Source organism: Amblyomma maculatum, chromosome 10 (assembly GCF_055883805.1).
Source record: "Amblyomma maculatum isolate TAMU_Amacu chromosome 10, ASM5588380v1, whole genome shotgun sequence".
Taxonomy (NCBI): Eukaryota; Metazoa; Arthropoda; class Arachnida; order Ixodida; family Ixodidae; genus Amblyomma; species Amblyomma maculatum.
This window is the reverse complement of record NC_139353.1, coordinates 96,851,033-96,875,073: the sequence shown is the minus strand read 5'-3', so window position 1 is coordinate 96,875,073 and position 24,041 is coordinate 96,851,033. Positions and strand designations below refer to the sequence as shown.

Below are 24,041 nucleotides of genomic sequence, written 5' to 3'. Positions count from 1 at the left end.
CAAGTGCATGCAGTGCTCCATCTACATTGCTCTGTAACCGAGTCACTAATGCAAGGAAGATAACACTGTCCAAAGGCTTTCAAATCAAAGTATTTGTACGGTATGAAATAGTGTTAAGATTTGCCAGACAACGCCTGACAACGCGCTTTAAATTGGAAGTTACCTTTTCTAACTGAAATCAAGGAGATGCATAAAATATTCATTAATTTTCTACCATTTTCTGCGACCGGTAAGGATGGGAACCCTGTGATAACAGCACAACAACACGGCCGCGTCACAGTCAACGGATCCTCGCTGAAGCTGACGCAGCTCGGGTCGGCCGACTCGGCGTGCTACCAGTGCTTGTGGGGCAACGGACGATGGAGCTCTTACGCCGTCCAAGTGATAGGTGGGTTTTCAAAAGAGTGTACCCTGTAGATAATCATGTCTATTTTTATATAAGTGTTTCGAATAGTGCTCGGGACAATGCAGGAGCTCACTACAATTCCAATAGTCTGTCCTGAAGCTTGCATAGCTCCTTGAAATACCTTTTGCGCCAGCGCAAAATTATGTTGAATATTGCTAACTCGGTCTTCATAAAGCATTTTAAAGAGCCCCTACACCTACCCAGAACAACTAATACAAGGCTATAACCTTCCAGTTGGTAAAGTTTTACATGTCCAAATACGATTACCATATATCATGCGCATTAAAACTGCACTGGTCCAAATCGATTCTGATAGCTGTGAAATGGGCGCTTTTCTGATTCAACACTAGGGCGAAGGAAACAATAAGCCGGAACTCGATCGCACAGTAACATTGTTTAATTGTAGTAGCAGAAAATTTCGCTCTCACTTTTCGTTGCCCGCTGAACGAATTTTGCATTCGCGTATACCTAAAAATAAAACAAACCTCTTAAAACGACATCTGAAACTAAATGTTTTTACTGCGTCTCCAAAGTTTGAACCTGTTATTGAGTGCAACCACTGTCAAAAGTGGCAGCATTCCTTTTAAATAGCCATCACTCTGTTTTTCTACATCACAAATGCTGAATGTGAATATTACTCAATATGGGAGGGCAACTAAGCCATCGCTGTTCACTTCCGCGGGGAACATTCCAAACAAATTTATAAGCCGTCGCTGTGGTGCACATGTGGTCGAGAAAGTTTATGAGCTTAAAGCTCTGCATTTTTCGTGTGTCTTCTAAAAGCAAACACAACAATTAGCCTCGGGTCGACCTTTCAGGTCCCATGTCACCACCAACGATAACCGACGCGGATGGCAACGTCGTCGGAGCGAAGCTCGGTTCGCTGGTGCAGGGAGAATCTTTGGAGCTGTATTGTAGCCCTCCAGAAGGTATGGGTTAAGTAGAGAGGTATGTGAGGTTGTGTTATTTATGTTGCGTATTTCTTCATAACCAAGACCACCCGGCACGCTGCATCGCATTGCACGCAGTGTTCTACCCACGCCCACTGAATATCATTTCTTTATTGGGAGACGGAGACAGTAAAAGGGAAATGATGTTACGGGGTCTTTAAATCATAGCAGTGGTGTTGCCCCGAGCGTTGGCTCAACTTTTAGACTTCGTTTTCGCAAAGACGCTATTAGTAATGTTTGCTCTTACAAAGTATGTTCAAGAGTGTATACGAGCATAAGGATTATATATCTCGCATCTTCATCGTATATCCTGCATGTTTTTTGTAAATTTATGCGCAATCGCATATCGTATGTGGTCCGCATTTTGCGTAACTGTGTGCAGTGTACTGTATAAATTTTGTAATGAAGAGACTTTTGATAGGGTGGGCCAACCTTCGTTCAAATTTTTTTAAAATTTCTCCTTATTTCCATCGTTTTGCATTATGTTCCAGAAATACGATAGATCGATCACTTAACGTTACAGTATGTGTGGTTATTTTTATTTCATAGTTAATTTATAGAGGCCACAGAGATCCTACTGAGAAAACAGTTGCGGCAGAGAAGTTGTATCGCTGTCAAATAGTCACGGCTGATGCTCTTGTAGAAGACCATTTCCCCTCTCCACCCCCCTAACGCACGGGCGGGTGGCGTCCGCAGAGTTCCCGAGTGCCCGCATCCGTTGGCTGCAGCAGGACCAATGGGGGCCCTCCTCCTCTGCTGCCGCGGGGACTGCGGTGCTCTCCAGCAGCACGGGTTCCATGCTGCGCATCGAAGCTCTGGAGAGACGCCACCAGGGATTGAAGCTGCGATGCACGGCTAGCCGACCCGTAGCCGGCGCCGCTTCCACCGCCGTCACACTGGACTTATTCCGTGAGCACGCTGACTAGGCTGTGGAATTAGTGTTCAGGGACTGGTACGCCTGGCTGCTTCGGTATCGACTAAATCTGAGGAGGATACCGATGCATGAAGGGTAAAGTAGCGTCTAACTCCTAGTTTCTTGTTACCCTCGTTAAATTTCGTTAAGTCTAGATCATGGAGGTGTCGAAAAAATGACATCCGCTTTTAAGAATGAGAGTTCTGGTAACCGCGAAGGTGGGGACAACGTATACTGGTGCTAATGAAGCTGCTCTATTTTCGAAATTAAACACGTATGACACGAAAATAGAAAAATCAAGTACAGTTTGGAAATCATCACAGGTAAGTAGTAATCTCGTCAAATTTAATGTGTAATAAAACAGACTAGCAATTGTTTTATATAAGTGTGCCTACTTTGATTTTAACTGGCCCTCCGAGACCAAGTTTCGGTCAACGTTTTAAGAACGTTGGTTTAGGTCAACGCTCTACGATCAACCTTTAGGTCGAGATGTGCCTTCATTGCATTCGGGGAATGGGTGCAGGAAGATGGGTCCTATACGTCACCCTAAAACGAAACTACCTGTTCGTAGGTGCCCATGAAGATTTGGGTCGGCTAGAGAAAATAATTTCATACATTGGAAAATCTCTAACCTCCTTAACATAACGCTTATTAAAAAATATAAATGGAAACTGTGCAGCTTAATTTTTCCTCAAATAAACGAAGTAATAAATTAGTCACTAAAGCTATTAATCCGCCGCCAGTTGTTTTCCACTCATCCATGCATTCATTGCTTTTATTTCGAAAGAGCAGTGAAATCACTACCCTGTTTGTGCATGCGGGTTTAACGGCGTGCAGTGCGTCTCAAAGGATTACCTCAAGAGTAACACTTCAAGATTTGCAGTTGTTTTCCAAAAATACGCAAGCAGCATTTGACTGCCGCTGCACACTTAAAGTTAGTCATGCATATATATTGACCAGTGAGCCGTTTCGAATGCACCAGCTGAAATAGAGTGAACAGTGCTTGGTTGAGCTCATGGATATCCACGCCCTGCGCTGTAGTGTGTACTCCTCCTGGATCTCACGTCTCTGCTTGCCCCTTCGTACATGATGCAAACCAAATATCCCGGATGGTTGCGTTGCTAATATCAGTCTCTCGGACACGTTTATTAAAGACAAGATGAAAAGAAGTTAAAGCACCTATCGTTTATGCACGTCATGTTCGTTTCCTGATTTGTATTGTACACAGTCATGGCACCATTATTTGGGACGTACGTATGGCTGTAAAGCGCTTCGCCGCCTTTTGAATAAGTTAACTTTGTTCCTATGTCCATTGAGAAGAGTTCATGTGACATCTATGAAGAAAAAACAAACAAACCCGAATGAAACGATTGCAGTTCAGAAATCGTTGGGACGCACTGCTGATAAGTAATTTGATGCATTGTGTGTATTCATGTACATTATTAGAAGCGCATAGTGCAGCTCTATCTTTTGCATGCATTCTCATGCCGCTCCTTTTCTATCAAAAAGTGGACATCGTTCAGCCAAAATACCATATTTAGCCAGGATAAAACAATTTATTAGTATTTCGTAGCAAACACTAGCAGTCAATCATTTGAATTAAGGTACTAATTTTTTTTTGCTGAATATATTATCAAATATTTTAATGGAAAAAATAGCGATATCAAAACGCAGCGCCTTAAAAATAAACTCTTAAACACCGCGGTAATGGTTTATTTTTGAAAGTGCGCATTCCGTGCAAAAATAAGAAAAGAGAAAGATATTACTTCAGGTGATAAAATATATCTGATCATATATGGTATATCACGTGTCAACTCTGCTGAATATTTTGGGAACATACTGGGTTCTTTTGATGCCATAAACAGGCGCCTTGCTTGCAACACAATGTGTACATGGCTCAGCGGAATCAAATAAAGTAATTAGACACGCACCGCACTCACACAGAAAGAACCGGGTTAATTTTGTTAGCAATTGCGCAAATAGCTTGTTCACGGGTTCACAACTATTTGCCTTGACGTATGCGAAGCTACTGATGCTGCAAACTACGTCTTATCAGGCGGTTATTACTCTTCTCAGATATAAGAAGGACTAACGAAGTGAATACTGTATTGAAGAAAACGTTGCTAGATATAGTAGAAAATTTGGTGGGGAGGCATGAAAGTAAAGTTATACCCCAGCTGGGCCTTTTCATACTTCTAGGTAGGCTTGAGAAAATACAGCAATTACGCAATCCTTGAGACCTGATGTGGCCTAGTCAGAGTGGGCAACAGATTGCAAAGGATGTGTTATCGAAGTGCAGCAACAATACCACTAAGACTACAAATTATCAAGTATGCAGTGAATAGTAACCATAAAAAAACGAGACGTACAGAGAACTAGAGGTATGAAAAGGAAGTGCAGAATGTTGGCAGCGGCTTTTCCGAAATTTCACTTTCAAACACCTCTTCTGGTCACTTGTTCTACTCCGTGATTGTTCTTCACACTCTTTGTTCTAGGTGAAAACACAATAGCAGTGTAAGTGGAAGGCAGAGGTAGGCACTATATAACTATTATTAACCACCAGGTATAACTAACCGCCTTTTTATGTTATAGAGGCCGGGGCTGTCAGAGGAAAGACATGGGTAATATGTTATATGGAAATGTTATCGACGTTAAGTTAGCTCATCGCAGCTCACGATTGGAATGATACTGACCATGACTCTGTGTACAGCCTTCCCCTCAACAATTTGCCTGGTGAGATAGACAGATATACGCTAGGGCCATTTGGTATTTCATAGTAGCTGCCGTTAAGCACACAAAATGACCCAGGCGAAATTAACCATGGGACAGCCCTGCTTCGCTGTGTGCTATGCACCCCCTACTGATGAAAACAATTCCTTCTGCGCTTTCTCCACTGCCTTATTACTCCTTCATGTCTCGTCCCTTGTAGTTATATGCTTCAAATTCTCAATGAATATTATTGGGTTTATTTCCATCCACAGCACATCAGCCACCCGTATCCACTGATCTCAACAGAACCTTTTTCCTGTACCATTTTTTCTCCGTTATCCCATCCACATCAGAGTATCTGATTCTTTGCCACCCCTGCAATGCAACGCCTTCTTTTTCAATGTATTCCTTCACCGGAGAAGACCAGTAGTAACCAGTTTCCACTATGATGGCTAAGTGCGGGTGAGTTTGTTGGACATGTTTAACCTGAAAAGTGCATAAAACACAGACGGGCAAAAGCAAAAGACAGGCCAATGAGCACTTTTGTGTCCGTCTTTTGCTTTTGCCCGTCTGTGTTTATTTATGCGTTTTTCAGGTTTAGCCTCCATGAAACGCCCTTCCCATATGCTCTCTCGACTCGGTATGAACCAGAACGTAGTTAAAACGGGCATGTTTATGCTTTCGCCTGTCTGTCGCAGTGGCTCCAGTGCAAGCTTTGCTGTTGCGTCGGGGTCCCCTTGTGGCCGGTGTCACAGCGGAGCTGGAGTGCGTCGCGTGGGGCTCGCATCCCGATGCTTCCCTGCGCTGGAGTCTGGGTGGCCGCCCCTTGGCCTCGGCCTTCACGCACTGGGACGGCCGCAACGTAAGCACGGCCACGGTCACGCTGCGGCCTGTGCCGGCAGACCACGGCCGCCGACTGGTATGTGCCGCGAGCAACCCCAGGACGCCCTCGGTGCCCGCCGTGCAGGACTCGCGCCGACTTGACGTACACTGTGAGTATTACGAGCACAGTGAATAAATAAAAGGAAGATGTGCTTTATCACGACATTATATACATGAGCCTGCCGCGCAAAAGATGTTTTGTGGCGTTAGCGTTACTACAATTAACAGGCTTGCCGGGACAGATTTTGCACTGTAGGCCCATTTCTCGAGAGTTCAGAACGAAACTGTCGTGCCAAACATTAACTACGCATCGTCCGTAGTATTCTCAGTGAGACTGCACCTCACGGGGTAAACCCGAAAACCAAGCTTTATGACTGAAATCTTCCCACAAAGAAAAGTGGGAAGCGAGCATGGAATAGGCCATAGCCGTCGCCGCCGATCAGCCCGTTTGTTAACTTGATGATGATGTCCTCAGTAATGATAGCACATATCAACAGCGAGGAATTCGACTGGGGGCAATGGAGATTTAAATGTATGTGAACAAGGAGTGGAGTATTTCGAAAATGATGACTGTTAAACTAGAATAAAAAAAATCAAAAGGTAAAGAAAAAGCAATGAAATGTCATTTCAGCAAAGGAATCCACACGATGTAATTATGAAGTCGCGAACGAAATCGCACACTGGTTTCGAGGTATATCCCTTGGCGCTCGCCCTGAAGGAGAGGAGAATCGAAATAGTTAGAGGGAGCTCTAAATATCCGCTCTCTCGAGTTCTGTTCTTCATGTCGTCGTCTTTATAAACTTCCATCCGTGAGCAGCGGACCCAGACGCACCGCTACCGCATTGCCCTGTTACGCACTAAGCGGTCCTAAAATGTTAGAGTACTTCCACTAATGTCCGTACTGACCGATTTTGTTGATATTTGACGGCGACCAGACCTTGAAACATTCGTGTTGAAGTGTTAGAAATTAAGCGTGGCGTATTGGAGCACATACTTCGCTTTTAGCCTCGGAGCAAATGCATTTTCTACATCTATTTTTTGTTGCGATTGTGGCCCACAAATGAGAAATCGGAGCGCTAGCTTGCTTTTTGCTATTTCACTCGAACGAGTATGTAATTTCTGACGCGTTCTGTTTTTTTGAGGCAGATTGTTTGTTTTCAGAGCTCTCGAATGGAGCAATAAGTTAAATATCCTCTCTTCATAGCAACCAGGTCCGAGGAAGCGCTTGATGAAACGTAACCGCTGTTTTTCATACCTGTCTATTTCCCCGCATTCCTTGAGCAAATCAAGCAAGAGCCTGGATCTGTGCGGTAAAATATTTGATGTCACTCCTACCTCTTAGAAATATTAATCTTCTATACATACACAAGTTGTGCTCGTTTCTCAAACTTACGGCTTCAAAATGTGAACGGCGGCAAGCGTATACTTAAGGTCATCGTCTTTGGGAGGCTCATAAATCTTTTATAATACAGCCCCTTTCTAGTCTATACGGGGTGATCCTTTTGTTCAATTTCCAACCTGTTCTAAAATCAATGGAAGATAAATTTATGCGGTGGTATGCAGGTGTTCTTTTTTTGGTGAGGAATGTGGGTATAATATGTCCTATGAGGCATGATTTACCAGATAACTGATATAAAATATTTTCATATTTTGTACCTTTAAGTGGAAATATTATGCTGTGATACTGAAGGCCGTAAATGTAAATGATAAACCCCGCTTTTATTTTTCTCACCGTACTGTGTGCTTCAACATATCGCCCATCGAAATTGCCTGCTTTTTAAGTGGCCTTTTCTTCATTGCGAATTGATGAAATAAAGTCCACCACATTCCTGATGCACCAATCATAGACCATTTGTGTAATTGATGTAAAAGTACTATAGGTAACGTATATCAGTGACAGCAGGCTTTAATACCCTTATATAAATTAGTGCATTACCGGAAAATCAACTCATTAAGATTCTAAGGGCATTTTTTGTCAATAGATATTTCCTTCACAATGACGCTTAACAAACGTTCAAAGCGGGGCTCACCTTCGATGAAGCAGTCTTCAAGTTGCAATATATTGCCAACAGATTTAAAATTGGTTGATTAAAAATTACTGCCTCCCTGTAATAAAATTAGATGTAAACATGAACAGATGAACATTTTTGGGGACATAGCAGACGTTGTAACTCCCAACATGATCGCTATATGCAAGGTGCTACCTGTTTCCCATTTCGCATTCGGGCTCCATTTATCGGGTTAATCAGCTCTGACGGGGACGTCATTGAAATGCGAAACTATGCAGAAACGTAGGCGGCCATGGAGAGACGCTGGCCTGACCTGCCAACAATGTAGGAGAAACAGTGTGTGTGTGTCAGAGTGCTCACTGAGCGTCGGTACAACCACCTCCTAAAGAGAGGGAAACGCCATGAGGTGACGCCGAAACGCAGTGACAGACTAGATTCCAAATGCTTGAACTCACTTCGAACGGCTGGCACCTCTACGGCCGGCTTCGGGCCGTGTTCTGGGCGCGAGTGTGGGGCACCATGCCGCCACCATTGGGAAGGGATGGGAGTGCAGATCTCATCTTGTTAAATATCGTAAGGGGCCCCGATGAAGGAAAGTCGTTGCCAAGAGTAGGGTAATCGTCGCGCGCATAAAAATATCTTATGTTGTAGCTCTGGTTAACCCTAGTTGAATTGCGAAAGCCACGGCAGACGCTTATTCTGCCTGCTACATTATTCCCCTATCACGCCGTATCAGTGTAAGGCGCTACATTATTGGGGACACTTGAGAGCGTAAGCTACCAGCCCACATATAAAGTCACGCTTCAAGCAAGCCTTATGGACGTGCCTGCGTGTCATAGGGTTAACGAGAATACAAACGGTTCTGCCAGGCTGATTTTGATATTACCCTTCCATATGAAAGGAGCGACCCGAGTTGGCCTCTCCTTCCCGTTGCATAGGGGTAACGTGAATTCAAATGTCACGGCAGGCAGATTTTTTACGAGGAGACCGTAACTGTGCCTCTTCACGGCGTAGCTGCGGCTACCCTAGCTCTCGCTTTGTCTCTCGTAATGTTGATTTCGCAACAAAAATGCTTCTTTGAATGTCGCTCTCTGTGCTGCTCGGCATCATGTTAAGGTGGCCGAGGTAAAAGCATCGTATGATCAGAAAACCTGTCATTATTCGTATAACCACCAAGCTCTATACCGTGCATGCTGCCGACCTTCATCTGCTCATCTGCACAAACGTCCGAAACAAATATCTGGCAGGTTTAAAAATACACACTTCTGACCGGCAAAACATTTCCCAATATATTTAGAACATGCATTAGTCTTCAATAATTTCAATTCATTGTCATGAAACATTGTTTCATGTTTCTGGAGCATTCATACTGTACTTTAAAACCACTTTTAAGCCTTATATAGCTGGAAGATAATAACATCAATACACAAGATACACACACATGTCCTGTTTTAAACTTTCAGCATTTGGTGCAATTACTTCGGTCAGTAACATCAGACTTATTCCCCTGATACTGGTTATGCCTGCGACAACAATTTTTATTACCAGTTACTGTTTGCCGGATCGAAAAAATAAACAATAACTAGTGTCACGAGCATTCAAAAAAAATTTTGGAGTAATTGCTGCCAATGTGAGTTTTTATATGCTGGAAGGGGAGGAAGCTTTTCTGCTTGATAAAATTCCGGCGAAAATTTTCAGTGTGTTATCACACTATTTGGATTCAAGTTCAGTTTCAGGTTTAAATTTTGTTTTTGTATTTTTTTCACAGAGCTGTCTGTTGGGTTCTTCACGTACATTTCCGAGAATGGGAGGTAAAATTGTACAATAAAACGCTTCGTCATTATCCTAGCTATAAAAAGAGGGCACATGTTTAGCTATTTTGTTATTATTGGTTTGGTGAACTCAGCTTGGCGCCTTTCTCAGACCCACCCGAGGTGCAGCTGGAGACGTGCAACGCCGCTACGGGCTGGGCATGTCTGCGGTGCCGCGTAGACGCCAACCCGCCTCCGCTGCGGCTGTCCTGGAGCCGGGATGGAGAGCCGCTCAGGGATGTGGCCCCGCTTTCGACGGTGCTGCGCTGGCGCCAGCGGCAGGGCCGCCTCGAGCATTACTCTTGCTCTGCTGACAACCCGCTAGGCACAGCATCCAGCCGGCCTGTGGGACTCATACTTCTCGAAAAACAGGGTGCGTGAATAGAAGCACTGCCTTGAACAACGCGTCCTTGTAACATTTCTCTCTTCGTATGCTTTATGAACAGTCAAAGGCACCTATTTTAAAATAATCGTCTCAAGCAACTGATGCTGACCTTCCACTAAGACGCATCATAGCCATGGTTGCTTATGAGCCATAAACCCTTTATAACTTTCACTAAGCGAATTGATTAGAGCCACTTTCCACAAGTGTCATCACAAGGGTTTGTTTTACCTCAATGCAAGCTTTTCATGTGGCCTGCCGATTACAAACTCTTGGGATCTTACCGCCTATAACACTCTCTTTGATTCCGGGGCTAAGACAGACCTACTATACTATTTTGACAAAAGGCAGTGGTCCAGCCATGCATTCCAGCAACATCTATTTCAAGCATAAAGTAAACTTTAAATCGATTGTTTGAAAGCGTTACGATAGTCACAAAAATGTCTTGAATATGACACAGTGCTTCGCTAACTTGTGCTTGCTGTAAGACACAAGACACAACTATCGCATATGTTTTGTATTGAACACTTCGTTTAGGGTCGGCTAATGGACGGCAAATATTGCGTAGTCTCTGTTTGGCAGTATGGGCGCTTCCTATTTGGGGACTAAAATATTCACATATCGTTGACGGTGGTACGAAATAATGATCGGAATACGTGTCAGCAACGCATCCAACAACCAGACACTTGCCTGAATGCTTCTCGACGTGGAGAGGCTAAATGGATTATAGCGGGTGTCAGTGAAAAACTAGGTAATACTGTTTTGTATAACAGATCTGAGTTCCGTGAAGCGTCAGCTAAACGAACAAGATGTTGTTCTAGAGTTCGTGCTTCATCGCCTGCTTGCGTGCATTTACACTCAAGAGATTCATTGCTGTTGCTTGCTGCACTAAGCCTCTTATAATTTAACAGTTGACCTTCGCTAAATTTTTTTTTGGTACCACGTGGGCGAAGGCACTGTTTTTGATGGACTTCGGTGAATTAATGTCGCAGATCCAGAGCGGTACACCCGCTGGGCCATGCAACGCATACGTTCGCCAGTGCGCATACGCCTCTAATCTGCCTTTAGAACCATGGCCACCCGTATGGAGGGCGCAGGGCCAGATACTGGGGGCATCGTGTTTCGAACACTGTTTCTCTCGGTGACGCTACTAGTTGGCATTCGTGAAATGGTTAAGTATCTGACATTTCTTCCGCTTCACGTTGTATTCTATGGAAAAAGAGGCTGAAAAAAAAAACGTGTCTACGTCACGCATATTTCCTGTCAAATCCACTGATTTCGCCGGGACTGTCCGGAGCGCCCCAGACTGTGTGATCTCTCATAATATGCGATTAGAGGAACCGAACAGCTACGCATTCTGCCATTGCAGAAAGCGTTCACAGGCAACTTCTCTTTGTCTGCCACTGATGTGCAACGCCATTGGCTACGCGGTTGCTCCACTCACCTCAAAGTCGCAGGATTTAATGCAGGCCGTGCTAGTAGCAGTTTAATAAAGAACTGAAACAACTACACTGGACGGGGAATATTAGTTTAACTGAAGATCTTGAATATCATAATAAGAAAAAAATTATTTCGCTGCTTCTTAGCTCGTACCTTCTACTCCCTGATGCGCTGGTTATCACCGTTGAACAATCCATACCATACCTACCTGATTTGAGCGCAGCGTGTACCCAGCTCCTACAGAACAGAATAAATCAAACTAATTCACAGCAAAGTCAATTGAAGACTCTCGAAGTGGCATGTGATCTTCTTTGAATGCGTTCAGATAAATAGCAATGTTTCAGCAACTATTACAATACAACTATTACAATAAACAGACGACGTCCAATTTCATCGGCCATCGAAGAACGTTCTGTCATGCTGAAAAGTCAGTGCACGAGCTTGGAGGTTTTTTTTGTTTCCTCATCTTGAAAATGTAGTGATATGAAGAAGACAACGAACGACGGTGACGAAATAAAATAATCGCAGAATAACCCTTTCCTGTCTCTACCTTTTCTTCATGGTCGAGTTTCGTTGTTTCTTCACCCTGTTTTAGGAGAAACATACCTGGAGATCGTTGCTTCTCATGTCATAAGAGAACTGAAAGTAATTATGGTTTAGGAGAAAGGCGGAGGAATTTGAAAGCATCCAGGGTGGATGCCGGTATTGTAACATATCTTATTTAGCTGCACATCTTGCTATGCGGTTTTAGGAAATTAATGATGGCTTGTCTCTAAACTGCGCAGGCAAAGCAACCGTGTCGACGGGGCTCTCCGCTTCATTGTTGCTCCTCCTGGGTCTCCTGTTGGTCCTTGTGACGCTCTTGTGTGGCCTGGCGTGGAATAGACGCCGACTTCTCTTTCAAGGATTCTGCCGTGCACGGGGTAGGCAGAGTGTCGATGTCCTCCAGGCAGCGGACCAAAACGAACGAGCATTTTTCCCGCGGGACAGCGTACCCAAGCCAGCATAGACTTTTATACACGCCTGCTTATCTCCAACATCGGCCTGTCAAGGAAATGCGTTAAACGAGCCATTTAGTAATGCAAGCGTCGAAACGTCTTCACGCACATTGTCACATAGAGCTTGTAGCTTTCTTGTTCATTCGAACTGTGGTTAAGTAGCGTTTCAAGACAAATATTAGCATTATATTGGTTTTGAAGATTGTAGATACACATTCACGCTGAATTGGTGCCATCACGATCGACTCTACACTCTCTGATTACGAGAGGCAATTTGCGCTCTACCTAAGTAATTTTCAAAAATGTCTTTTGTTACGACGTTTACATGGCTGAGTTTGAGCATTGTGGAACCAGAGTTCGTGGCAAAATACAGTTTTGTAATTTTAGCTGAAATGTGAGTCTCCTTTCAGCGCGTACTTGTGTAAAATAAACTATGCATCCAGAGATGATTCTTTTCGCCGCATGCAACTGAAATGAATGCCATGTCCCTTTTGCGTAAGGGTCCTTGAAGTGAGTAGGCTTTTCGTTACGGTCACAAGCACGGTTGAAGAGAAGTAATCCAATGGAGCAGCGAGGAGCGGCCGCTGAGTGTGACGGTTACGCATTACGCGGCCGCCAGGGGCAGCAAGGGGGCGATTCTCGTCGCTCCTTTCGCTGGCACTTCTATGGGCACGCCTGGAACGGGAGCTTTAATTTGACACATATGGACGTTCGCCTGCTTGATACATTCTTTTTTTGTTGTTGGAGTGGTGTACCTTTATATTCCTGCCCATCTTCTGGGTTATATTTCGACTGGGGGAAGCGTGAATTATTTCTTATCTGATATGAAACTTCAACGTTTACGAGATAGTTTGGTAATGTAATATTTGCTGAAGGCACTCGAGTTGGCGCGCGTAAGAGGCATTCAAAGCAGCAGTGTATGAGACCTAGATGAGCCTCCACAGCTGTCAAGTTGCTCAAGTTGTCAGATGCCATCGGGATAGAAACGGAATGCAGACACCATGGGGCAGCTGCGAGCTTCGCAATTCGATTTTATTCTCATCGTGCTTCTATCCGGGTGGTGAAGCTAAAAGAGCAATGAGAAGAAATTAAAACAGCTAACCACGCAGTTGGAATAACACTTTAAACACGTCAGTTATAATAGGGATGACTGTGGTGGTCGTTTTTATTTCTTTGGTAGCGACATAGACATAAACATAACGGCAAAGCCTTCGAACAGCAGAGCCCGAAGGCTCGCCTTTTATTCCGCATTTTTTTTATGACGCAGTAAAACAGTATGGCCAAATTATAAGCTAGTATGCTACAGTCGATTATTTTACTTGTATGTAGGATGACTAACCAGAGAAGGCATTGTAGTGCGCAGTTGTTTTTTTTTTCTTTTTTTTACTACAAGAAAACGCGTACGTGCGGGGCATATAAGAAGGTAGCTGGTATCCTTCAAGGTAACCAGTACCATTATAATCGAAGGACCACAACCTGCACCGCATGGCACTCCTAGTTTCGGCTCAGAGTTACTCAGGTTGCTCAAAGTGCGCACGTTAAAGAACCCCTGGTGGTCGAAATTTCCGGAGTCTTCCACTATGGTGTCTCTCATAGCCTGAGTCGCCTTGGGACGTTAAACCCCACAAACCAAAAACCACAGCAAAGTTACTTCACAACTATTTTGCTTCGCGTTACCGAGCACCGCTAGACATATGAAGCTTCGCAGCAACCGCGGTACATACATGGCGGAAGTAGAGTGGTGGAGAAGGCTGGGCCCAAAAGCGGTTTAGCGGTACCGCGGCGTAGCCACAGGTCGGGGAGCCAATCACTCAGATTAAGAAATTATACTACTACAAATTAAAACTTATTAATGCGCATAATAAAAATAGGAATTTTGATAATTTTTTTGTGAATGAGGAAAGGTATTTTATAAGGCATTCTTATTTTTTTTTTAAATATTGCAACACTCTCATCACGCCCCTTTGATGTTGCATCGGTCTTGACGAAACTTTTCGGGCCTTGTTAGGTTCTTGCGATGTAGGCAACTAAAGGTAACCAAAGCAAGTGAGCTAACGAAGCTGATGAAGCACGAAATGGCTTCTTATCGCTGTCTGCTGAGGTGCGGGCCTTGGTGTGCCCGGGAAAGCGTATAAATTTAGCTCGAAAGTCTTAAAGTGTCCCTTCGCGAAGATTTCGACGTCTTTGCTGGTCGCTGCTCTGTTGCCGTTTGCTGAGATTTAATATCCCTCTACAGCCGTGATTTTTTGGGTTCATCCCCTTCGACGTGCGGCCAGCGCGAAGTCCTTTTGCAGCATTCTATTGCGCGTAGCGCTCTATCGCAAGATGAACCCGCACAAAGTGAGGAAGGTATGTCTGGAGCACATTGCGGCAGCGTTGACTCAACCATCGGTATCTTATTACACTGCATCCCTTCTGACTTTCACGGGTGAGCACATTTGGGGGTTGCACACAGACTCAATGCATGCTATAATGATCCCGTGTTATGCACTTTTGTTAATGCAGCCATCTGGACTGGTGAAATCTTGAATTGCCTTGAAATCTGCTGCATGCTTTGTGCCGAAGAATTTAAATGTGAATAGTGATCCCAGTGCTCTATGCTCCACGTGTGTCGTGATCCACCTGCTTTCATGACATTTTTATTTGAATTGCAGCTGTCATAACTTTGTTTTCTGTGCACGTATGTTTCCTTTCTGCTGATGTTTTGTGGCTGGCACTTGAAGCCTTTTCCATGCCTCGGCTGTAATCATTGACATGATTAGCCCGCCTAAACAGCGCTAGTATTTGGGCTGTCTGCGACATGCATTTTTTATTGTTGTGCTTTACTGCTGTATTTGATTGGTTGATGCAATAAACCATGAATATGAAAAACATAATTGTTCGCTTGGTACACTGTGTTGCGAACTCGGCACGACTGCCCGGTTCCACCAGTGTTTCAGGACCACACCTTACTCTGCTGAAGGACAAAGTATATGGCCAAAGTACTTGCGTGACTTGCAGCAGTATTTGCATTATGAATTTGCAAGTTTGTGGTTAGAAGTGTTGCTGCCTTTCTATGCCGCCACATTTGCCAACCACTTTCATTGTGCTGCAGGAACTGCTTATAAACAAGGGCGTAAACAACATAAACTCGAGTTCTTTAAGATGGCAAATGTTGGCGCGCGTTGAAAGGCAACAACCTTCAAAAAATGCAGGCTTGTCAATGCAACGCGTAGGTTTAAAAAAAAAAATACGTGTTTAAAATTTGCGCCAAAATGAACGTATTTGTGACGTCATTCAACGTCATGACCCCCCCCCCAATTTCCATTGGTTGGTGAAGCCCATGAACCGCATGTTTTTGTACGTATCGGCGTGTATAGAGCCTTCGCTACCATAGTACATATACCTTGGTACATATGCCGTCATTCGATTATTTGATAGCCATTTACAGCTGTTTCTAAACCTTCTTCCTGGGCGAGTTGGTGCATATTATGCATAATAAAGTTAGAGCGCAAAAAAAAAGAAACAACCACACACAGACAGTATGGCGACATACAGCATGAGCGCTCATTACCAACTGCTTTATTGTATAGGGCGAAAAGCGCTTAACAAAGTGGGAAAAAACAGCCTCACAAATAACCGACAAAATAGTACGCACGCGTAGGCAAGAATCATTAGGTATTGTCAATTTTCTTACTGTATTATCAGTTGTCTTTTCAACAGTAAGCAGTTTCCAGATAGTCAAACTCCGAGTAAAAAAGAGATACGGACGGGGTGCTCATGGACCACCGCCAAGCTTCCTTATGAGATGGGCTTCTAAACAAGCCTGGGCCGTCCAGTCTTGACACCTACCGACAACCTTTGTCCTATCAAATCCTGCCGCCCATCCTTTGCAGCAACTTACATGCGCAACTAAACGCGCGTAGAGATCATCACGTTTCTTCAATTTTAGGGCGAGTTCTCCTAATCAGTCATTTACGAAATGGCCTGTTTGGCCGATACAAAACATTCCACATGACATGGAAATTGAGTTTACCACTCCAGCGGAACACTTTACAAACGCAGTTTTATGATTTTTGTCGCATCCCTATTCTTTGGCATCACAGATACGTGGGCCCAGCTTTCCCAGTTAGTTGGGAGCCGAGAAAAGGACAACCACGTCGTGTCTGCTTGCCACGTTTTTAAGGTTGTGCAAAATTCGGTGGATGTGGGGCACAACCTGAGGCCTAGGGGACCTCTCGTGGTCTTTTGCGTTTTCGTTCCATGCTTAAATGTTTGTCGGAGGGTCTCAGAGACAGTAGTAAGGACCGAATAGGGAAACCCTGCTGCCGAAAGGCGGCTTATGTGATTGTTGAAGCTCTGCTTCGTTTGATGCTGACAGGATGTTTGGAGCGCAGATTCTATGCACAACGATGCCATACCTCGTTTTATGGTTTTGGTGTGCGCCGAATCGTATAGCAACTACTCCTTTTTTTGCACGTGGGTAATGACCCCTGCAGAAGATAAGACTTGACGGCCTGGGTTAATATAGGAGCCTATCGCATAAGGAAGTTTGGCAGTGAGTGCATCAGCACCCTGTCCGTATCTCTTTATGACTCCAAGTAAAATATCTGGCAGCTGCCTACTGTTGAAAAGCAATTGCCAAACGACAGAAAGAAAATTGACAGTTCTTAGTGCTTCTTGCCTACGCGTGCGTACTACTTTGTCGGTTCTTTGTTATGCTGTTTTTCCCCATATTTTCATGCTCTTTTCGCCATATATAAGGTGTCACTTTGCGGCAATAAAGCAGTTGGTGGTGAGCGCTTGTGCGATGTTCGTTATCCGTCTGTGTGTGGTTATTCCCTTATTTTTTGCCCGGTAACTTTATTATGCACAATAGCTGTTTGTAACAGCTTGTTGTTGTTCAGCTGCCACAACAGCATATAATGGCTTACGAGGCATTTCTCAGATTGTGTGAACATTTTTCGACCGATTTTGCCTGCTTAATTGTCACAAACTTACTACAACATATTAATTTACTGGATTCGCTGTTATATTTACTTTATGCTCAGCGCATGGAATTGGAACGCGATTCGTCGATGATGAGATAATCATTAAGTAAACAGCATATTTTCGGAAAACTGCTTCTAAGATCTCCATCATTTGAAAAATATAGGCAGCTGCGTCGAGCAGCTAGAATTCTTGCTAGAGGTTTAGAAGAGCATCCTCCGGTAGCAAATTGCACTAAAGATAGCTATTGGGTCAAAGCACGCGCGTCTCTGCATTCGAATTCGAAAAGACCACGCGAGTTGATCCCCTTCATGGATCACTGCCTTGTCGTGGCGGAGGGACTTGCGAAACTCAATGAAGTCGTGAGCTCTGCTGTGTAGGGCCACTCAAGATAGACAGGTCACGGCAGAGAGTTCTGACAAACTGTGATTCACTGGAGAAGGTAATGGCAACCCACTCCAGTATTTCCTGCCAAGAAAACCCTATGGCCAGTCACAATACCATTATCGATATGGCGCTGGAAGATGAGCCCCCCCAGGTTGGAAGGCGTCCCACATGTTACTGGGGATGAACAAAGGGCGATTCCTAGTAGCTCCAGGACGAATGAAGCGGCTGGGCTAAAGCCAAAAGGACGCTCAGTTGTGGATGTGTCGGGAAGCGACCGGAAAGTCCGATGTTGCAAGGAGATATATAACATAGCAACATCGAATGTAAGATCTATGACGCAAGGTAAACTGGATATCGTCAAGCGAGAAATGGACAGATTGAACATTGATATCTTGGGTATCAGCGAGCTCAAGTGGAGCGGAATGGGAGAATTTAACTCCGGCGACCATTATGTATTTTATTGTGGGCACGAATCCAAGAGAAGGAATGGGGTCGCTCTCATAGTAAACAGAAGAATGGGCAAAGCAGTGCTAGGGTACAACCCCAAAAACGACCGAATGATTTCACTTCGGATCCAAGGTCACCCTTTCAACATAACAGTTATCCAAGTCTATGCACCGACCACTGCTGCTGAAGAAGCTGATGTTGAGAGATTTTATGCGGACCTACAAGGCCTTTTAGACCGCACCCCATCATCAGACGTCGTTTTTCTCATAGGAGACTGGAATGCTAAGGTCGGGAGTGAAGAAATATCCGGAATTACAGGCAAGTTCGGTCTTGGTGAGCCAAATGAAGCTGGGCAGAGGCTAGTACAGTTCTGTCAAGAAAACAACCTGACCATAGCGAATACTCATTTTCAACAGCACAAGAGGCGCCTGTACACATGGATTTCACCGGACGGTCTGTACAGGAATCAGATCGATTATATTATTTGCCGGCAGAGATGGAGAAGCGCTATACAAGCAGTAAAAACAAGGCCTGGGGCCGATTGTGGCACCGATCATCAGCTTCTTGTTGCCAAAATTAGGCTTCGATTGAGGAAAACGCAGAAAACTAGAAGGCCTTTCAGGTATGATCTGGATCACATCCCATTAGAGTATGCTGTGGAAGTGAGGAATCGATTTCAAGAATTAGATCTAGAAGACAAAGAGCCCGAAGAGATGTGGACTGATGTTCGTGATATAATGCAAGAAGTTGCTACTAAGGTAGTTCCAAAGCAAAAGAAATGCAAAAAAGCAAACTGGTTATCTGAAGAGGCTTTGCAAATAGCTGAGGAAAGGAGGATGACAAAAGGTATGGGGGAAAGAGAAAGATACAAGGTTCTCAATGCGGATTTTAAGAAAATAGCAAGGAGAGATAAGAATGCCTTTCTGAACATACAGTGTCAAGCAGTTGAGGACAACAGCCAATTAAGGAACACAAGAGCTCTGTATAAGACAATCAAAGATATCAAAGGAAGCTTCTGTGCTAAGCTGGGCGTTATAAAGGACAAACGAGGCAAGGTCCTCACTGAAGCCTCAGAGATAAAGAAGAGGTGGCAGGAATACACAGAAGAACTGTACAAGAAGGACCCGGATGTGCAAACCCAACATAGGACGGTTGTGATTACTGATCTCGAGCCGGGCATCCTGAAGAGTGAAGTTGAATGGGCCTTAGCCAGCCTTGCTAAGAACAAAGCTAGCGGAATTGATGCTATTCCAGCTGAGTTGCTTCAAACCTCAACCACGACGCTGTTAACACACTGCATACATTATGTCAAAAGATTTGGACAACCCTGCAGTGGCCACAGGATTGGAGGAGGTCAGTTTACATCCCCATTCCAAAGAAAGGCAGTGCCAAAGATTGTTCCAACTACCGCACGATCGCGCTTATTTCGCATGCTAGCAAGGTGATGTTAAAAATCCTGCAAGGTAGGCTGCAGCAGTATGTGGATCGGGAGCTTCCGGACGTGCAAGCTGGGTTTCGCAAGGGCAGAGGAACTAGAGACCAAATTGCCAACCTTCGCTGGATCATGGAAAAAGCAAGAGAGTTCCAGAAACCCATTTACTTCTGCTTTATTGATTATGCGAAAGCGTTTGACTGCGTAGATCACAGCAGATTGTGGCAAGCTCTCCAAGAGATGGGAGTTCCAATTCACCTCATCTGTCTCCTCAGGAACCTTTATGAAGGGCAAGAGGCCACAGTCAGAACTGGGCATGGTCTTACTGATTGGTTTCCGATTGAGAAAGGGGTGAGGCAAGGCTGCATACTGTCGCCCTGCCTATTTAACCTATATGCAGAGTGCATCATGAGGAAGGCCGGTCTGGACGAGTCTTCAGCTGGAGTGAAGATCGCTGGAAAACGTATCAACAACCTTAGATATGCGGATGATACCCCTTTAATAGCAGAAAGTGAAACTCAAGAGACTTCTGATGCGCGTACAAGAAGAGAGTGAGAAGTTTGGGCTTAAATTGAACATTAAAAAGACGAAGATCATGGCGTCTTGCCCTATCAAGTCCTGGATAATCAATGGACAAGAAGTGGAAGCTGTGACAGATTTTCTGTTCTTGGGCGCCAAGATTACCTCGGAAGGAGACTTCAGCCATGAAATTAGGAGACGCCTGCTTCTGGGAAAGAGTGCAATGGTTAGCCTTGATCGCCTAGTAAAGAGCAGAGACATTAGTCTGCCAACCAAAATCCGTATAACCCGTGCTATGGTCTTTCCAGTTGTGATGTATGGATGCGAGGGTTGGACTGTGAAAAAGGCTGACCGCCGAAGAATTGACGTGTTTTAATTGGGGTGCTGGCGAAGACTCTTAAGAGTTCCTTGGACTGCCAGAAGATCAAATCAGTCGATATTGTCGACCATAAACCCTGACTGCTCATTGGAGGGTCAAATTCTAAAGTTAAAGCTCAGCTACTTTGGTCATCTGATGAGAAGAGAGGAGTCGCTGGAGAAAGATTTGATGTTGGGAAAGGTTGAGGGTCGCCGGAGAAGGGGTAGGCAGCGAACGCGATGGTTAAATGGCATTCTCGAGGCATTGCAGATGAAGCTATGTGATGTTAAGAAGATAGTGAGAGACCGGAAAGCGTGGCGTGACATGGTCCATAGGGTCACGAAGAGTCGGACACGACTGAACGCCTGAACTGAACGCGAGTTGAAGTTGACACCACCCATGAGGCATTGCTGTCAGCGGCTTGATGTCATGACGCTGCTCTTTTTTTGTGTCACACGAAGAGCAATCCGTTAGAAGTTCTTTAAAGCGCGCGCCGGGGCGGGCGCAGGGCGTCTTTTCCTCGAGCAGACGACCCGTCTGTCTCCTCCCTTGAAAATTAAGTTATTTGATCAGTAAGAGGAAATAAAGCTTCAGCCTGCTAAGATATTTATGTGTAAGCACCTAAAACAGAAATGCATCGAGATTATGTATTTAGTGCTCATGTAAGTGAAAAATAACAGCGCACGCATCGCTGCTCTATAAGCACGCCACCAGAATTGTCTGAGAGGATGGCCCCAAGGACATGTGCTGCTTCTTGCGGTGGCCGTAGTGTCCAGTGTGAAAGCGGCCGCTCCCTCACTGCAGCACATTCGTGTCGTCGAAGCACCTGCTTTCCTTCCACCGTAGTCACTATGCGTCGCGGCTGGGAAAGAAACCGCTTCGGCGGCAGGGTCATCGAGCGCAGAAAAAAACATCAACTTCGAAGGAACTGCAAAGCGCCTATATTTTTTTTTGGTCACCATTTCAGCGCGTGGTCCGCTCTTCCTTTCCCATTGCTTTGCAGCCACAGCCGACAGATGCGGCATGAGAAAATAGACGTCGACTTTGACCACCAGGAGCAATACTTTAGGTCTATTAACACCTCCGTGAGGAGGCTCTGGCGTCTATCTTTAATCGAAAATAGAGACGAAAGGGCAGATCGCGTTCACGCCCGACGTGAGTGTACACAACACATGTGTAATCGGCAATGTCCCTGTGCGCTCCATACTGGCTTTGTCCACGCAGAGATGGAGGTGCCCCATCGGCAGCTTGTCCACCCCCCCCCCCTCCCCTCCTTGCCGAAGTCTTCAGGGAGCCACGCCGCTCCAGCAACGACCGAGTTGATAACTCGCACCAGGAAGCGATTGTGTGGGATTTCTTTTCATTTGACATCGTTACAAGAGAGTGGGTGGATGCAGAATTTTCAAAGCAGGTTCTCATTTCCAGTGTTGTAGGCTGCGCGCAGAGCACATAGATTTCGATTTATAAAGCAACGCTAACACCGATAGTGCCTGTGGCCTGTGCGACCAATGGTAGCGACGACGCTGGTCTGGAATCTTTCCTGTAGACCGCATTCGCCGATCCCATATATGAGTGTGCAAGCCGGGCGTTCACTCAGCAGTGGCCGCATTATATTGATCATAGAGACCAGCGCGATATGGGCCTGCTTGCAATAACCGTTGTGCAGAAGCTGTTTTAATAGCAGACTCCTTGTACGTCATACAATTTCTATACCTCCGTGTAGTGCGGATGTCCTCTGCAAATACGTGTAGCCCTAAATAAACGTCGCCAATACCCTAAGGTGTCGTGACAGGTGCGCTCACCTAGAAGGCGACAGCCTGCTGAACTGTTATTTATTTTCCACCATGCAGAATGTGACTACGTGAAAAGTACACTCTACCATGCGAAACGTCAGCAGGACAGGCTGTACAGCACGTACAAAACCCTCAATTACAAAACAAAACAAAACTCGCAGGACGTTTAGGACTATATAATGCGAAACTTAGAGCGTTAGCTGTAGTGTAACACAGAAAAAAAATGTTCTGATATATGTTGTTTTTTTTTACTTGGAATGGGGGGGGGGTCAGATAGCCAAAAGTGAATCCAGGTTTGTTTATAAATAAGCCCCAATTCACTTCTGCTTAGCTGACATTCCGGCTCGTATAGGAGCGCAATAATATTGTAAAGAGATTACTTACCACAGGGGCTGTTATCATCTGCGTGGTTTGAGAAAAGCTGATTCGAGCGCGCGAAACCGATTTTGATACCACGTGTGAACACTCTAACCTACGCCACCTTTGTAAGGCGAAGTGTTTGAAACTGTTCTTGCTCCCAAAAAGATGCAGGGGAAGGCGGAGGTTTTTCCGAGCGCATACCCCTAAGAAAGCCGGACCTTCGGAATGGGGAAAGCTGTTTTTTATTTATTTATTTAGAACATACTGCAGGCCTGCAGCAGGCCCAAGTAGGAGGGGCGAATACATAATATATGCAAAATGTAATGATTCTTGTCCATCGATGGTTCTGAACAGTCTCCTGACTTATATATTGTTCTTCTGCGTACTCGCCTCTCGATCTTCTATCTTGAAAAGAAATCTAAATTATAGATGCAAAGTGCTGTTGTGTTGTGTTTTGCTTTTGGCTCAATCGCACTTTTCGTGAGCAAGTGCGCTAGTGTTGTTACATGTATACTGATGCAAATGATTCAGCACGGTGTAATTAATAAATACCGTTTCAACTCTTGCCTTGAACGAAATTTGGAGATTCACGTAATTTCTCGCACATTGTCGCCGGGCTAAACTGATAAATCTTAATTTCTTCATTACTAATTTCTTTTGCTAGTAAACCTAGCCTCCCAATAGGACGAGCTCGAACATGCCAACTTTGGCAGCTCTGGACTTGAGCCATCGAGAAACCTCTATACCCCAGAACGACTCAGGCAAGCGGCACGCTTTAGTGGAGGGGTGCAGAAAGTTTGACCACCTGGGTTTATTTATTGACGGCTGAAATGACGGTGAAATGGTACTACACGGGCGGCTTACTTTTCGCATCCTTCGGAAACCAGCTGCGCGCAGCCAAGATATATAGCCTGAAAGTGAGCCAGGTCTTGACAATGAGCGCTTTACCAGTGCGTCATAGGATATGTTAGAATACACTTCTCTATAAGAGTCTATGAAAACACAATAGTAAAATCTAAAGATACTTTGAACACGGCTGCTGGCGACATATGTTAAGTAAATTTAAATTCGTTTTCTATTTCAATTGGAGAAAAATGGTGTGTCATATAGGAGCCCTAATTTAAACTAAACCTTATTAAGGACTGCAACAGCTGTAGTTTACCTGCCAAACTGAGCAGCATACATATCAGCTCTTAACATAGATACCAGACCTCGCAGAATTTCAAAACCACGTTGCTTGCCGACAGCAGTAGGACGAAGAAGAAGGCGGTGGCTGT

General features: G+C 44.8%; 1 protein-coding gene across 1 annotated transcript; it reads left to right on the top strand.

Moving 5' to 3' along the window:
* Positions 1–1,229: 1,229 nt before the first annotated feature.
* Positions 1,230–12,511, top strand: LOC146177068 (cell adhesion molecule 4-like). Its single transcript, XM_084581453.1, has 5 exons — positions 1,230–1,335; positions 2,053–2,265; positions 5,677–5,970; positions 9,793–10,053; positions 12,288–12,511. Exons 1-5 carry the CDS (start codon positions 1,230–1,232, stop codon positions 12,509–12,511), a joined length of 1,098 nt encoding a protein of 365 aa, XP_084437579.1.
* Positions 12,512–24,041: the final 11,530 nt, after the last annotated feature.

Coding starts and splice junctions, on each gene's coding strand:
- LOC146177068 (XM_084581453.1), top strand. CDS start 1,230: ATGTCACCACCAACGATAACCGACGCGGATGGCAACGTCGTCGGAGCG. Junction 5,971..9,792: donor GCGCCGACTTGACGTACACT/GTGAGTATTACG, acceptor CGCCTTTCTCAG/ACCCACCCGAGGTGCAGCTG. Junction 10,054..12,287: donor CATACTTCTCGAAAAACAGG/GTGCGTGAATAG, acceptor TAAACTGCGCAG/GCAAAGCAACCGTGTCGACG.